The sequence below is a fragment of the Mustela putorius genome, unplaced genomic scaffold (assembly GCF_011764305.1).
Source record: "Mustela putorius furo isolate JIRA1106 unplaced genomic scaffold, ASM1176430v1.1 tig00001149_pilon_pilon_pilon, whole genome shotgun sequence".
Taxonomy (NCBI): domain Eukaryota; kingdom Metazoa; phylum Chordata; class Mammalia; order Carnivora; family Mustelidae; genus Mustela; species Mustela putorius.
In genome coordinates this window covers 792,399-808,993 of record NW_025421595.1, presented here as the reverse complement: position 1 = coordinate 808,993, position 16,595 = coordinate 792,399, and the positions used below count along the sequence as shown (strand labels likewise).

General features: G+C 38.2%; 1 protein-coding gene across 3 annotated transcripts in view; it reads right to left on the bottom strand.

Annotated features, from left to right (window-relative positions):
- Positions 1–322: 322 nt before the first annotated feature.
- Positions 323–16,595, bottom strand: part of LOC123394025 (neuronal membrane glycoprotein M6-b-like) — a 41,757-nt gene continuing 25,484 nt past the window's right edge. The window contains exons 1-5 of one of the 3 annotated variants that reach the window (XM_045087478.1): positions 15,793–16,176; positions 12,958–13,129; positions 11,663–11,736; positions 10,451–10,516; positions 8,997–10,068 (exon numbers count right to left, since the gene is read on the bottom strand). In XM_045087478.1, the coding sequence (XP_044943413.1) occupies positions 9,988–10,068; positions 10,451–10,516; positions 11,663–11,736; positions 12,958–13,129; positions 15,793–15,939 (540 nt within the window). In that variant the 5' untranslated portion in view covers positions 15,940–16,176 and the 3' untranslated portion in view covers positions 8,997–9,987. Of the gene's footprint in view, positions 2,186–8,996; positions 10,069–10,450; positions 10,517–11,662; positions 11,737–12,957; positions 13,130–15,792; positions 16,177–16,595 lie in introns of those variants that run through there. The other 2 variants (XM_045087476.1, XM_045087477.1) reach the window with 2 other exon arrangements.

The following is a 16,595-nucleotide window of genomic DNA, read 5'->3' as shown; positions in this document are numbered from 1 at the left end:
AATTAGTGGCAGATATTAAGTTTCTCTTCATTTCTATGGGCAAATAACTTTTGTGGGAAAAGTTAGTCAGAATTTTTTTTTAACTTTTATATAAATCTATAAAGTACTACTAGTATTTATGTAAAATACAGCCTGATGAATTATATTTTGTCAGATCTTGATTATGCATATTATTTAAAAGTGACAGCATTCTAAGACAAAGAAAGGTAGTATTTATGTATCATAAAAGCCAAGTAAATGAAGTATTCCATAATTGTTACTACATTTGCAACCTATTTCATCTAAGATGTTTGAAATAAGCATACACTAGTATTGACTGTTATCTGTAATATTTATTGTAACACTTAAATAGAAATCCTTAAACAGGAATCCCTAGGCACTGACAGAAGATACTGATTCAGTATCTTCAGTTAGGTTAGAAAAATTTACACATAGCAAAATTTAGTGCTTTTTACAAAAAAAAAAGTTAGACTACTTCAGAAAACTTTAAAATATTCTTAGTAATAGTTACCAGAATTAGAAAAGTAAAATTAGACTTGAGAGAGCGTGTCTTCTAGAACACTGGACTCTAACAGCACCTCCACTGCTGGAAAAAAAAAGTTAAGTCTGTCATGCAACCTGAAAACAAAACAAGGCTTTCTGGAACAATTGTTCTACATTGAAGAGAGCTTCTCCCAGTTAAAAAGAAAACAAAAAGATCCAAGTACACATTTTTAGTCATTTACCAACCAAACGAAATGATGAAATGTTGTAACAGGATTTTTCAATTTTAATAGGATGTTGATAAAAATATGCTTTTAAAAATTAAGACATCTCTATACACATATGTTTTAAAATCAGGGGAACAGCCAAATCACAACTCACTGTTATATATATATATAGTTAACCCTATATTATGCAGTCCTTTTTAAAAAGCACTAATGCATCCAACAGGTTTATATATAATTTCATAAAGAACAACACAAAGTTTACTGTCAGTAATACCCAGTACTTAGTCACTTACTGGTCTGGAACACAATGAATTAAAAACTACATTTTTTTTTAAATGGCCTAAACTTAAAGAGTTTTCTTGCTGGAAATAAAACATGATTATTCTAGAAAATGAAGGTTTGATAAGAAAAAGTGAAATGAATACTCTAAATTAAATTACTAAAGCATGATGAGCAGAAAGTCTGTAGTCTATTGGTAATTAGATTTTAGTTGGTTGATATGAAACCGTAAACTCACTATCCAGACTATGTATGAATGGATTAGAATAGTGATTATTTTAAGGTAATATTTCTTAATGAAGAAAAGCATTTATAATACAAACTTGTAAAGGCTTAGGGTTTACTATTGCAAATTAAATGCTCAGAAATTTAAAGCAAATACTTATTAAGGCAGAAATGATGTGGGTTTTTTTTTTCCAAAAGGACTAATGACATTGGGTTCTTTCCACCTTATTAAAATGAAATTTATATAAAATTGATTCCTGACAGCTTGTTAATGTGTAAAATTCCAGCTTATTTAGTTGTGTAGGTTTCAATAGGAGGAATAGGTTTCTAGTTTGCTGAAGAAATTTATGTATTCTGGATTTGAGAGAAACTCAGCTAAAAATTTTTTTTTTTGATTTAACATAAGCCACATTAAAAGGCAAGGCTTAATTCATGCCGCTGTCAGAGTTCCAGTTTATTCTCCATATAAATATAGAAAATTTAGCAGAGCACAGATAGCATACATGAGCTTATAGTTTATATCCCTGATAGTGATATATCAGAGCACCTCACAAAAGCAATGATACATTTGTATTGCTTGTCTTGGTAAGATTGTGAATATGCCCTGTATTTCAAAAAGGCTAACATGAAACCTCCAACATCTGCTCTAAAGAAAAAGATTGACCTGCTGGAAGGTGTTCCCAGAAATACATCCCAGCAGCTGAAGCCAGACAGTGAAGTGAATAGGCTGTTTGGTGGGGTACACATCTTTACTGCAGAGCAGCTGTCTCCTCAGTGGGCAGGGTTGTCAACGCGTCAGCCCGTAACACTCTGGCAAACACTTATGTGTACGAATTGAGTTGTTCTTTTGACCGAGACTGGATATCTTGCAGTTCCTGTTCTTCCTTTGCTTTGACATCCTGGTAAGCCTGCATTTTGCTTGCATCCTTTAAGAAAGCCCAGTTAGAAGACAGTATCATGAGGAAGTGGATCTGGAAAAGAAGGATGAGCATGATGGCTAGTGAGCATGTCAGAAGGCAAAGCAAGCTGCTAGGCAGTTAGACGGTCTGTGTTGTCAAAGGGGAGAGGGTTATTCAGATTAATACTCATTCCTCTGTCAGAGCCCTCAGACCTGGAAGCATGCTCTACTAGCATGCTTAAGAGTGAGAGGCTGAAGAAAAGTTAGTATACAAACACAATGAACTGAAGAAAAATGGCCGAAGTTGTTAAGAAAAAGCAAAAATGTAATAAATATGAGAGTGCTATTTACAATTTTAAGAATACTTTTTAAAAATTTTTTTATTTTTTATAAACATATATTTTTATCCCCAGGGGTACAGGTCTGTGAATCACCAGATTTACACACTTCACAGCACTCACCAAAGCACATACCCTCCCCAATGTCCATAATCCCACCCCCTTCTCCCAAACCCCCTCCCCCAAGCAACCCTCAGTTTGTTTTGTGAGATTAAGAGTCACTTATGGTTTGTCTCCCTCCCAATCCCATCTTGTCTCATTGATTCTTCTCCTACCCACTTAAGCCCCCATGTTGCATCACCACTTCCTCATATCAGGGAGATCATATGATAGTTGTCTTTCTCTGCTTGACTTATTTCGCTAAGCATGATATGCTCTAGTTCCATCCGTGTTGTCGCAAATGGCAAGATTCCATTTCTTTTGATGGCTGCATAGTATTCCATTGTGTATATATACCACATCTTCTTGATCCATTCATCTGTTGATGGACATCTAGGTTCTTTCCATAGTTTGGCTATTGTGGACATTGCTGCTATAAACATTCGGGTGCACGTGCCCCTTTGGATCACTATGTTTGTATCTTTAGGATAAATACCCAATAGTGCAATTGCTGGGTCCTAGGGCAGTTCTATTTTCAACATTTTGAGGAACCTCCATGCTGTTTTCCAGAGTGGCTGCACCAGCCTGCATTCCCCTTTCTCTGCATCCTCGCCAGCATCTGTCATTTCCTGACTTGTTGATTTTAGCCATTCTGACTGGTATGAGATGATATCTCATTGTGGTTTTGATTTGTATTTCACTGATGCCGAGTGATATGGAGCACTTTTTCATGTGTCTGTTGGCCATCTGGATGTCTTCTTTGCAGAAATGTCTGTTCATGTCCTCTGCCCATTTCCTGATTGGATTATTTGTTCTTTGGGTGTTGAGTTTGCTAATTTCTTTATAGATTTTGGACACTAGTCCTTTATCTGATATGTCGTTTGCAAATATCTTCTCCCATTCTGTCAGTTGTCTTTTGATTTTGTTAACTGTTTCCTTTGCTATGCAAAAGCTTTTGATCTTGATGAAATCCCAATAGTTCATTTTTCCCCTTGCTTCCCTTGCCTTTGGCGATGTTCCTAGGAAGATGTTGCTGCGGCTGAGGTCGAAGAGGTTGCTGCTTGTGTTCTCCTCAAGGATTTTGATGGATTCCTTTCGCACATTGAGGTCCTTCATCCATTTTGAGTCTATTTTTGTGTGTGGTGTAAGGAAATGGTCCAATTTTATTTTTCTGCATGTGGCTGTCCAATTTTCCCAGCACCATTTATTGAAGAGGCTGTCTTTTTTCCATTGGACATTCTTTCCTGCTTTGTCAAAGATTAGTTGACTGTAGAGTTGAGGGTCTATTTCTGGGCTCTCTATTCTGTTCCATTGATCTATGTGTCTGTTTTTGTGCCAGTACCATCCTGTCTTGATGATGACAGCTTTGTAATAGAGCTTGAAGTCCGGAATTGTGATGCCACCAACATTGGCTTTCTTTTTCAATATCCCTTTGGCTATTCGAGGTCTTTTCTGGTTCCATATAAATTTTAGAATTATTTGTTCCATTTCTTTGAAAAAATGGATGGTATTTTGATAGGAATTGCATTAAATATGTAGATTGCTTTAGGTAGCATAGAATTTTCACAATATTTATTCTTCCAATCCAGGAGCATGGAACATTTTCCCATTTCTTTGTGTCTTCCTCAATTTCTTTCATAAGTATTTTTTGGTTTTATGAGTATAGATTCTGTGCCTCTTTGGTTAGGTTTATTCCTAGGTATCTTATGGTTTGGGGTGCAATTGTAAATGGGATTGACTCCTTAATTTCTCTTTCTTCTGTCTTGTTGTTTGTGTAGAGAAATGCAACTGATTTCTGTGCATTGATTTTATATCCTGACACTTTACTGAATTCCTGTATAAGTTCTAGCAGTTTTGGAGTGGAGTCTTCTGGGTTTTCCACATATAGTATCATATCATCTGCGAAGAGTGATAATTTGACTTCTTCTTTGCCGATTTGGATGCCTTTAATTTCCTTTTGTTGTCTGATTGCTGAGGCTAGGACCTCTAGTACTATGTTGAATAGCAGTGGTGATAATGGACATCCCTGCCCTGTTCCTGACTTTAGCGGAAAAGCTTTCAGTTTTTCTCCATTGAGAAAAATATTTGTGGTGGGTTTTTCATAGATGGCTTTGATAATATTGAGGTGTGTGCCCTCTATCCCTACACTTTGAAGAGTTTTGATCAGGAAGGGATGCTGTACTTTGTCAAATGCTTTTTCAGCATCTATTGAGAGTATCATTTGGTTCTTGTTCTTTCTTTTATTGATGTGTTGTATCACATTGACTGATTTGCAGATGTTGAACCAACCTTGCAGCCCTGGAATAAATCCCACTGGGTCGTGGTGAATAATCCTTTTAATGTACTGTTGAATCCTATTGGCTAGAATTTGTTGAGTATTTTCGCATCTGTGTTCATCAAGGATATTGGTCTATAGCTCTCTTTTTGTATGGGATCCTTGTCTGGTTTTGGGATCAAGGTGATGCTGGCCTCATAAAATGAGTTTGGAAGTTTTCCTTCCATTTCTATTTTTTGGAACAGTTTCAGGAGAATAGGGATTAGTTCTTCTTTAAATGTTTGGTAGAATTCCCCCGGGAAGCCATCTGGCCCTGGGCTTTTGTTTGTTTGGAGATTTTTAATGACTGTTTCAATCTCCTTACTGGTTATGGGTCTGTCAGCTTTCTATTTCTTCCTGGTTCAGTTGTGGCAGTTTATATGTTTCTAGGAATGCATCCATTCCTTCCAGATTGTCAAATTTATTGGCATAGAGTTGCTCATAGTATGTTCTTATAATAGTTTGTATTTCTTTGGTGTTAGTTGTGATCTCTCCTCTTTCGTTCATGATTTTATTTATTTGGGTCCTTTCTCTTTTCTTTTTGATAAGTCGGGCCAGCGGTTTATCAATTTTATTAATTCTTTCAAAGAACCAGCACCTAGTTTCGTTGATTTGTTCTATTGTTTTCTTGTTTTTTTTTTTCATTGATTTCTGCTCTGATCTTTATGATTTCTCTTCTCCTGCTGGGCTTAGGGTTTCTTTCTTGTTCTTTCTCAAGCTCCTTTAGGTGTAGGGTTAGGTTGTGTACCTGAGACCTTTCTAGTTTCTTGAGAAAGGCTTGTACCGCTATATATTTTCCTCTCAGGACTGCCTTTGTTGTGTCCCACAGATTTTGAACCGTTGTATTTTCATTATCATTTGTTTCCATGATTTTTTTCAATTCTTCTTTAATTTCCCAGTTGACCCATTCATTCTTTAGAAGGATGTGTTTAGTCTCCATGTATTTGGGTTCTTTCCAAACTTCCTTTTGTGGTTGAGTTCTAGCTTTAGAGCATTGTGGTCTGAAAATATGCAGGGAATGATCCCAATCTTTTGATACCGGTGGAGTCCTGATTTAGGACCGAGGATGTGATCTATTCTGGAGAATGTTCCATGTGCACTAGAGAAGAATGTGTATTCTGTTGCTTTGGGATGAAATGTTCTGAATATATCTGTGATGTCCATCTGGTTCAGTGTGTCATTTAAGGCCTTTATTTCCTTGCTGATATTTTGCTTGGATGACCTGTCCATTTCAGTGAAGGGAGTGTTAAAGTCCTCTACTATTATTGTATTATTGTTGATGTGTTTCTTTGATTTTGTTATTAATTGGTTTATATAGTTGGCTGCTCCCACGTTAGGGGCATAGATATTTAAAATTGTTAGATCTTCCTGTTGGACAGACCCTTAGAGTGATATAGTGTCCTTCCTCATCTCTTATTATAGTCTTTGGCTTAAAATGTAATTGATCTGATATAAGGATTGCCACTCCTGCTTTCTTCTGATGTCCATTAGCATGGTAAATTCTTTTCCACCCCCTCACTTTAAATCTGGAGGTGTCTTTGGGCTTAAAATAAGTTTCTTGGAGGCAACATATAGATGGGTTTTGTTTTTTTATGCATTCTGATACCCTGTGTCTTTTGACAGGGGCATTTAGCCCATAAACATTCAGGGTAACTATTGAGAGATATGAATTTAGTGCCATTGTATTGCCTGTAAGGTGATTGTTACTGTATATGGTCTCTGTTCCTTTGTGATCTACCACTTGTAGGCTCTCTCTTTGCTTAGAGGACCCCTTTCAATATTTCCTGTAGAGCTGGTTTGGTGTTTGCAAATTCTTTCAGTTTTTGTTTGTCCTGGAAGCTTTTAATCTCTCCTTCTATTTTCAATGATAGCCTGGCTGCATATAGTATTCTTGGCTGCATGTTTTTCTCATTTAGTGCTCTGAAAATATCATGCCAGTTCTTTCTGGCCTGCCAGGTCTCTGTGGATAAGTCAGCTGCCAATCTAATATTTTTACCATTGTATGTTACAGACTTCTTTTCCCAGGCTGCTTTCAGGATTTTCTCTTTGTCACTGAGACTTGTAAATGTTACTATTAGGTGACAGGGTGTGGGCCTATTCTTATTGATTTTGAGGGGCGTTCTCTGAACCTCCTGAATTTTGATGCTTGTTCCCTTTGCCATATTAGGGAAATTCTCCCCAATAATTCTCTCCAGTATACCTTGTGCTACCCTCTCTCTTTCTTCTTGTGGAATCCCAATTATTCTAATGTTGTTTCGTCTTATGGTGCCACTTATCTCTCGAATTCTCCCCTCGTGGTCCAGTAGCTGTTTGTCCCTCTTTTGCTCAGCTTCTTTATTCTCTGTCATTTGGTCTTCTATATCACTAATTCTTTCTTCTGCCTCATTTATCCTAGCAATGAGAGCCTCCATTTTTTATTGCACCTCATTAATAGCTCTTTTGATTTCAACTTGGTTAGATTTTAGTTCTTTTATTTCTCCAGAAAGGGCTTTTATATCTCTCTAGAAGGTTTCTCTAATATCTTCCATGCCTTTTTCGAGCCCGGCTGGAACCTTGAGAATTGTTATTCTGAACTCTAGATCTGACATATTACCAATGTCTGTATTGATTAGGTCCCTAGCCTTTGGTACTGCCTCTTGATCTTTTTTTTTGTGTTGAATTTTTCCTTCTTGTATATGAAGGGGCAAGTAAAATACTAAAAGGGTGGCAACAACCCCAGGAAAATATGCTTTAACCAAATTAGAAGAGATCCCAAATCGTGAGGGCAGAGAAAGGGGATAAAAAGAGGTTCAAAAAGGAAGAAAGAAAAAAAAAGAAAAAGGAAAAAAAAAGATAAGAATTTTAAAAAAAAGAAAACACATAAGAAAAATATAAAAAATAAAAAATATATATATTAGATAAACTGGTTAAAAAACGTTAAAAAAGAAAAAGGTAAAAGTTAAAAAAAATTTTATCAGAAGGCGAGAAAAAAAAAACAAAAAATGAAAAAGAAAAAAATTAAATTAACCGCAAGACTAAAAAAAATCACAGGGAGAAAGCCATGAGTTCCGTGCTTTGCTTTCTCTTCCTCTAGAATTCTGCTGCTCTCCTTGGTATTGAAACCACACTCCTTGGTAGGGGAACTTGGTCTTGGCTGGATTTCTTGTTGATCTTCTGGGGGAGGGGCCTTGGCTGGATTTCTTGTTGATCTTCTGGGGGAGGGGCCTGTTGTAGTGATTCTCAAGTGTCTTTGCCCCAGGCGGAATTGCACCGCCCTTACCAGGGGCTGGGGTGAGTAATCGCTCGGGTTTGCTTTCAGGAGCTTTTGTTCCCTGAGCACTTTCCATAGAGTTCTGGAGGACGGGAATACAAATGGTGGCCTCCTGGTCTCCGCCCGGAGGAGCCGAGAGCCCAGGGCCCCACTCCTCAGTGCGCCCTCAGAGAACAGTGCCCAGTTACTCCCGTCTGCCTGACCTCCGGCCACGCTCTGAGCTCACCGAGCCTGCGACCGGTTCAAGGTAACACCCGAGCCACGAGCTTACTGTCGCCTCTGTCTCTGTAGCCAGCTTTCCCGTTCCAATACCCGCAAGCTCTGCGACACTCAGACACCCCCGATCCTTCTGTGACCCTGCGGGACCTGAGGCCACGCTGACCCCGCGTGTGCTTCGCCCCGGTTTAGCCTCTGGAGCGATGTCCCTCAGCGGAACAGACTTTTAAAAGTCCTGATTTTGTGCGCCATTGCTCCGCCGCTTGCCGGGAGCTGGCCCCTCCCCCTGGGGTCTATCTTCCCGTCGCTTTGGATTCACTTCTCCGCCAGTCCTACCTTTCAGAAAGTGGTTGTTTTTCTGTTTCCAGAATTGCTGTTCTTCTTCTCTTCAATCTGCCGATGGATTTGCAGGTGTTTGCAATCTTTAGATAAGCTATCTAGCTGATCTCCGGCTAGCTGAAGTAGTCTCAGCCTGCTACTTCTCCGCCATCTTGACTCCTCCCCCTTCAGAATACTTTTAAAGAACAATGTAGAAGTTAAGAAACACACTATGTTTTAGTTTTAAATAACTGTATTGCAAAGACATTTTCTCCTTAAAGACAAAAATCCATTTCTCCTAAAGATTTAAAAGTATGAACAATGTTTATTTTGAGTAAATAATGAAAAAACTACATGTTGAATATGGAAAAAATAGATGAATGTAAAAACAAGAAAATAACTTATAAGTGCAACATGCAGTCTCTATGTTAACAGATAGAGTGCAACTATGTATTACAATGTATAAAAATCCTTATGATTGTTTACAGTCGGTGTGGCAAACATTTTTTCATGTTTATTTTATTAAAAAATAAATAGGTACCTCATATATGTTATTTGTCATGTTTACTTTTTGACATCTTTTTGACATCTGAGAGTTTCAGATCCAGGCACAATTTCTCTTTCTATTAAAATGTTGTGTACAGTTTGGGAATGGGCTACTGAGGAGGAATGTTTCATTAAACACAGCAGTTTAAAGTTCTTGGTTTCGGGACTGTAAGAGGAATCACAGAATTATGCCCCCTAAAATCACACATTAATTAATTCTATTTTTGAAGGAAACATACTCATGCTTTTTTCCTTCAAATTCTTATATGATTCTTTAGCAGTATTTGTTATGGTAATGAGGCATATGATCACAAAGTATTTGAAATCAAAATATATCTGCCGAACGTTTTGCAGAAAAAGAGTCTGATAAAAGAAAATGCAGAGTTAAACAATTCCCTTTCTCTTTCATCTTTAACACTATATTTTTGTTACTGAAACTGGTTACTAAGTGAGCAAAAAAAATGGAAAATGCAGGTATTATAAAATTTTAATACTTCATTTAGAAATACTGCTTGAAAGTTAAGTTTCAGGAAATTACTCTTTAACATATGCTCACCAAGGTAGGTTCATAACTGAATCCTTTTCACAACATGGAAAGGGGATTATAGCCAGATCTCATTATTTTGTAATTCACTCAGAGTAAGTCATCTTATTAATCTACAATGCAAAATGAGTGGAATAAAGCTATTTACATATTCCTGTCACCAGACTACAGCAAACTGGCCTCAGCTTTAGGGAGATTTCAGGCTCCTAAAGAGCGCTCCCTATGGGGCTCCTCGTTGGCCTTAAGGAATTTAGAATTTAGTGCAGCAATCTTCCCGACTCTTAAACTTCAAGACGGCATAGTTATAGGTAATAGCCATCAGGTAGATCAGCTGGTGGAAGAGAACAGAACGGATAGTAAGATAATGGCAGTCAGGGGGGCTGCCCGCTTGGGACCCATGCATGGCTTCTTTCCCCTTTATAATCACAGCAGAAGCTAGGTTAACTGCTATTCCTGGTGAACACCTATTCCAGGTATTGATATCTCTCTTTTTCCAAAAGAAATTGAATTCTTTCCAAAAGAATTCAAATTCCACTCTATATCCTCAGGACAGGCAAGAAGGTCTGCCTGCACCCCAACGAGGGGGAAGTTTACATGGGTGAGATGGAACCAGGGCTCTGTCCTGGTGTTGGACTGGGGGAAGATAAGTCTGGCAGGAGAGCCGGGAGGGAGGAGAGCAGCACTAGGCCAGATGTGGAACTGTGGTTACTCACCAGGGCAATGACAGTGGCACCAGCTCCGGCACAGGCCACAATGAACAAGATATAGGACATGTAGAACTAGGAAAGAACAGCGCACTGGGTGAGCATTGATGGGCCTACACCTGTTATTTCTTCTCCAGAGCTGCTTTCTGTGAGGTTGTGTGCCAGTGTGCACTCCTTTCAAGTCTCTGTCTGAAGCCTGGCTTGCTGCAGAAAAGCATAACCTAGGCGTTTTCTAAAACTTTCTGATGCCTGGGTTATACCTTACACCAATTAAATCTGCCAATTTGGGGACTGGACCTCAGTCATAAGTATAATTCTCTTCTGTGACTATAGTGTGCAGCCAACTTTGGGAGCCCCTGCTTTAGTATGGATATACAAACTACATAATGAAGGAGGCAGTGACTGATTATTTCAGTGATAAATGAATCACACGCTTTGCAAAAGCATGCTAGGATTCTCTTAAATTTGCAAACTCTCACTAGTATATTTAGGACTTTTCCTTCACAAACACTTAAAAACTGATGTTTAAAAATATTCTAGAACTGTGATATTTTAAACAAGGATTTTAAATCTAATTAAAAACAAAGAGACATACCAGTGAATCACTATGGAAAAAATAATGAACAGTAATGGACTTAAAAATTAGTTTATGCACGGGTGCTGAGTGGTTCAGTGAGTTAAGTCTGCCTGGGATCAAGCCTTGCATTGCATGGGGCTCTTTGCTCAGTGGGGAGTCTGCTTCTCCCTCTCCGATTCCCCCTACTTGTGTTCCCTCTCTTACTGTCTCTGTCTTTGTCAAATAAGTACATAAAGTCTTTAAAAAATGAGTTTATACACAAATTCAGGGAAATCTTTTTAAGAAAATTAGTTTATATTTAATATTCTGTGACAAATGTCTTACTTTCAAAAAATATGTGGCAGTCAAAGAGAAGAAGCTACATGTGTTTTCAGATGTGCAGAATTGATATCAGTACATATTATTGCCAAAAGAATAAGATTTCTGATTGCTAAATATCCTTAATCAATAGCTGGACCAAATGGTCAAATGGCCATTTGCTAGATAAAAAATGGCTGAGTATTGATGATTACATACAATCTGGCACAAAGACCCGCTTTTCCTAGCATTTGTACCACCTTCTGCTCTTTCTACCTCAGAGAGCCCTTTCCACAGCCGGCTCTGCCAAGCACCCGTGTCCAGACACTGACAGGAGAAGGGTTTACCTCATTGGTGTTGCAGATGTTCCCGAGGGCTGAGCCATAGATTTTCCCCAGTAAAGCGTTCCAAGGGATGATACCTGTGAGATGAAGCCCAACAGAACGTTAGTTATTAGTACACACTGCAGAGCTCCATGCTCTCACTGGTCCTCACCACTTCAGGATCCAGTTACACTGTAATTGTACACTGTTCATCAACAGTTGACAGGTCGGCCCTCTGCAGACCAGGCCTTTTGAAATAAAAAGTAAGCCCCATCAAGACAACAGGGTAAGAGCAAAATAGAATAAGAAATTCAAACAATATGACTTTTTTCCTTTTACAAATAAAGCTTTATTTACTAAATATTTACCAATTTAGAAAACTAAAATTTCCCTAAACTGAATTTATGAACAATTAATTACAAATAAATAACTATAGTATGTATGACTCTCTTACAAAGCTATTTTTTACATCATATGTTATTATATTATACTCAGGTCAAATACCTTTCTATACAAATATCTTGGTTTGTCACCTTGCAAGTGAAAAAGAGGTGTTCACAACAAGATCTTTTTAGTCTACCATGAGATAAGTACCGAAATTGAGAGCATACACTCACAAAGTTTCATAAAAATTAGAGTAATTACAAATTACAAATACAAATCTGAATTTGTATTTTGTATGTATTTTACAATACATTTTATTATGTTTAAGTATTGGAAATAATTTTGGATTAAAAGACTAAGTGTAAATGTATTAGAAATCATTTTGAATTGAAAGTCTAATTGTAAATATTTAAAAAGAAAAACACCATTTTCATCCCAGAGGATGGACAAGCACAGTCTATAATGTGTCTCTCATGGTTACCCTGAGTTCTCTCTATACTTAACAATTGTTCATAGGCGGTTTTTCTTTTCCACTTAATTTAAAGGTAAGTGCATGATTTCTGCATACATGTGTACTTAAAAATTAAAAATAGCTCAAATTACAGTTTTCTCAGTATATAAAGAAGAAAGATCAAAAAATAAAATCTGCATATCCTTCCATCCTCCATATTCTTCCAGCCTGTTTGGCTCAAGTCATGATCTCAGGATGGTGAGACTGAGCCCCAGGTAGGAATCCCACTGGACATGCAGTCTGCTTGAGATTCTCTCTCTTTCCCTCTTTCTCTGCCCCTCTTCCTACTCACTCTATCTCTAATTTTTTTTTCAAAGAATATATGAAACTGATCACAATGATTAAAAAAACACCCTATTATAACTAAGGTGTGGACCTATACACAAGAGGATAAAAGTTCACTGGGTAGAATACAGGGAGGTACCATATTGTCGGATGTCCACGCAGATCTGCTCCACATTGGCTGTGCCATTGGTCTGCGGTGACTTGATGACCTCACAGGTTGACCAGATGTTGTAGAACATAAACACAGGCACCGCAGAGAAACCAAACACACCCAGCCAGGCCACTCCCAGCATGTAGGTGAGGAACACGAACTGAGCAGAAAAGGAGAAGGAGAAAGAATCATTACTGAAGGGGTGGGCAGGGTTACAGCACCTGGGGACAAAATGGTCACACAGCTCTGGCTGGATGGTGAACCTGGGGGCTGTATTCCCAGCACCGCGGACCACAGGAGTGACAGGCTTAGCCACAAGGGAAAGGGGAAGCAGGGCTGGTCCAGGGCAGGCATGCTCTCTAGATCTATATGATGGACAATGTGATTGCCCAAAGCCACTTAAGGGACTTTGTGCAGGTCCCTCTCTCAACTAACAAAGCCAGGAGACCCCACGTGGTAATTTCCCTTGTCCACAGTTGCAGACTGAATTAGAAAGGGAGGCAGCAATTACTAAATACTTACCATGGTGATTATAATGTATTGGGATTCTTTCACAGCACTGAATGATAACTTCATATCAGTTTCTCAAAAACTGCCTTTATTTTACACAACATATGGATAGTACAATAACAAATACTTCAGAAAGCTCTTTCTCAAAAGGAACTTGGCTAGTTTCATTGCCTTGTGAAATTAGTAAAAGCATTGGATGCTTGAGTCTTTATTAGAAGTTGAAAATTTGTATAATTTTCACATTTCAATTTCCAACATGCCTTGGCGGCTTGGTTGGGCAGCTGCCTTCGGCTCAGGTCATGATCCCAGCGTCCTGGGATTGAGTCCCACATCGGGCTCCTTGCTCGGCAGGGAGCCTGCTTCTCCCTCTGCTTCTGCCTGCCACTCTGTCTGCCTGTGTTCGCTCTCTCCCCTCTGTCTCTGATAAATAAATAAAATCTTTAAAAAGAAAAAAAAAAGAAGCTGAAAATTACTTTGAATAGAGCTTAATGAACACAGAAGAGAGAAATATCTCATTTCCTTTTAGTTTTCTTTCACACTCAGCATTCATAGCAGTTTTACAAACACAGCAATGGCTTAGGAAAAAATCCTCATTGTGTTCTTCTACACATTGCTATGAGCAATTTCAGGAAAATCATAATGATACCACTTCACTTTATTCATAACTTTCTGCCCGAATACTAATTTAAGAGAACTCTTAAAGACTATCCATAAACTGTTGTGGTATTTATATTCCCAGAATATATATCCTCAGAATGTGTGGCAAGTGTTTGGATTTCTTTTGGCTTGACTTTTATTTCTTCAACTGATCCTGAAGACCAAATATTTGAACCATAGGAGTTCCATTTGGTGTCAGACAGATCACTTCCTGTTGGTCACCCCAGAAAACTCTAGAAACAGATCACTTGTACTTGCAGGACATCGACACTTTCAAAAGTATTTCCATTGAAAATATCCAAAGAAGTAGATTTCATTACTTTCACATACCCTTTGTCGCGAGTGCTTATGGATACACTACTGCAAACTGGGGCTTCTTTTTCTAACTCTTTAAAAGAAAAGTTCACTTACTTTTCAATAACACCATAGAAAATTGAAGAAGAACTGGGTAGCTCCTTTATTGGTCAGCCCTGCCTTTCAATGATGGTCAGAATTCCAAAGTATAGGCCAGGGTCCAGTAGAAAGTGCTCCCCTTGCAGACTGTTCCTGTCATGGTGGCCTTAAGCATGCAGAGTTACTTCGTAGTGTCTTCCCAGGTAGAAGAATCCCATAAAGGACCAGAGAGTACCAGGGATTCTGGTGACAAAACTGAGTTTTGCTGTCCATGGTGGGCAAAGCTCATTTATATTTTAAACTTTATACAACTTCCTGTATTAGCATGTTCCTCTGTCAACGCCCTCCCTGTCACTTCTATCTTCCTAACATCCTCCAGAGCAGGTTTATTCAATGATCTTCTTGAATGTATCAACAAAAATAGTGTTAAGGATAAGTTACCAATGAGAAAATGAATAAAGCTAGTCCTGCACAGCAGTCTTTTGAACTTTTTAAAACAGAACTTTTTATATAAATAAATTAATGTAACAGATTCAACAGATAAAAATGACAGTGCTGGTTAAGAGGAAGTATTCCAGAAGCCCACTGGGCACACACATGCCTTCTGAGGGGAACCACTCGAAATATAGGCCTACATGTGAAAACTATACAAACTCTTGAAACTGTGCTGTATGACAACAAAACTCAAATATGACTTTGTATAATTTTCACATGTCTTAAAATGATCATCACATTTCCCCTCAAACATTTAAAAATGTGAGAACCGTTCTTAGCTATACAAAAACAAGATTTGGCCTGCAGGTTGCAGTTTGAAAGCCCTATCTTAGCTTATAAACTTTTTGAGCAGATGTATTTTAATCTTTGCACACTAGCAATCAGCAAAATTCCCAGCTGTATGCTTGATACAGTACATGCTTGATATATACTTCCAGAACAGTTATCATAAGTAATCATAGTACATGTATGGCTTTAGGTCCAATATGAATATTCAAAGACAGGACAGCACTGACAATAAGAAAAATTTTCAGTATTCTTACTTCCCATACATTGATAGGAGAAAGGTTCCGTACTACTAGCAATAGATTTTAATTTATTATCAATACTATGTTGAAAGTCTTTATTATGTCCCTGACTATAAAGTGGTAAGAACAATATTTGTGTCATGGACTTCATCCACCTTTGATTATCTCATAGCTTTCACCAAATACAAAAATACCCAGATATGTGGCTCTGGTTGTATATCAGACAGAGATTTGTACTAACCATTGCACTAATGCATTGGCCACAGGCACTTGTTTTAAATTCACCATGCAGCACCTTCACTTCACTTGTGGTATAGAAGCCTTCTGCCAACAGAATGATTCCATACAAGAAAAAGAAGGATGCAATCCCGTAGATGACATACTGCATCAGTTGTATTCTATGGAAAGGAACACAAGGTCCGGAAAACGGACATTGTCCACATGGTAAAGAGAAGATGTTTTCAGCCCCAGGAAGGAAGACATGAGCGATAGTGATATCCTGTAATACCTGCCACCCTGCTAATGGCTTCAGTGGCTAATGGGGCATTCCAGGAAGTCATCCCTGCCCCTGTACAGCAACGTGGTCAGGGGCAGAGAGGCTCAGTTGTCATCTTTCAATACTCACCTGCATCCTTTGCCATGACTGCTAGAATCCTTATTTTGCATGCAAGTAAACACAAACATTGAGAAGTTAAGTTACTTAAAGGTACAGAGTCACTGGCAGAACTACCATTTGAATTCTGGTCTAAGGACAACATGTTTTTTCTGCCATAGCAAAATGCTTTCCAACTAGGCTTACTAATTGTTATCCTTTTAGAACCCTCTACATAAGCACTTAGGACTTCTTTAAGGAGTTAGCTTGGGAAGATGCTTTTGCATTGAGATTTTCACTACACAAATGATAATATGTCAAAATACAGAAAGTTAATTCACACCTAACTTTGTCCTAATGAATATCTACAAAGACCCAGGTGACCATTCCATACCCTTTGGTCACCCATGAGAATCAGTAGAAGCTTTAGAAATTACAGATAGAAATTTCTA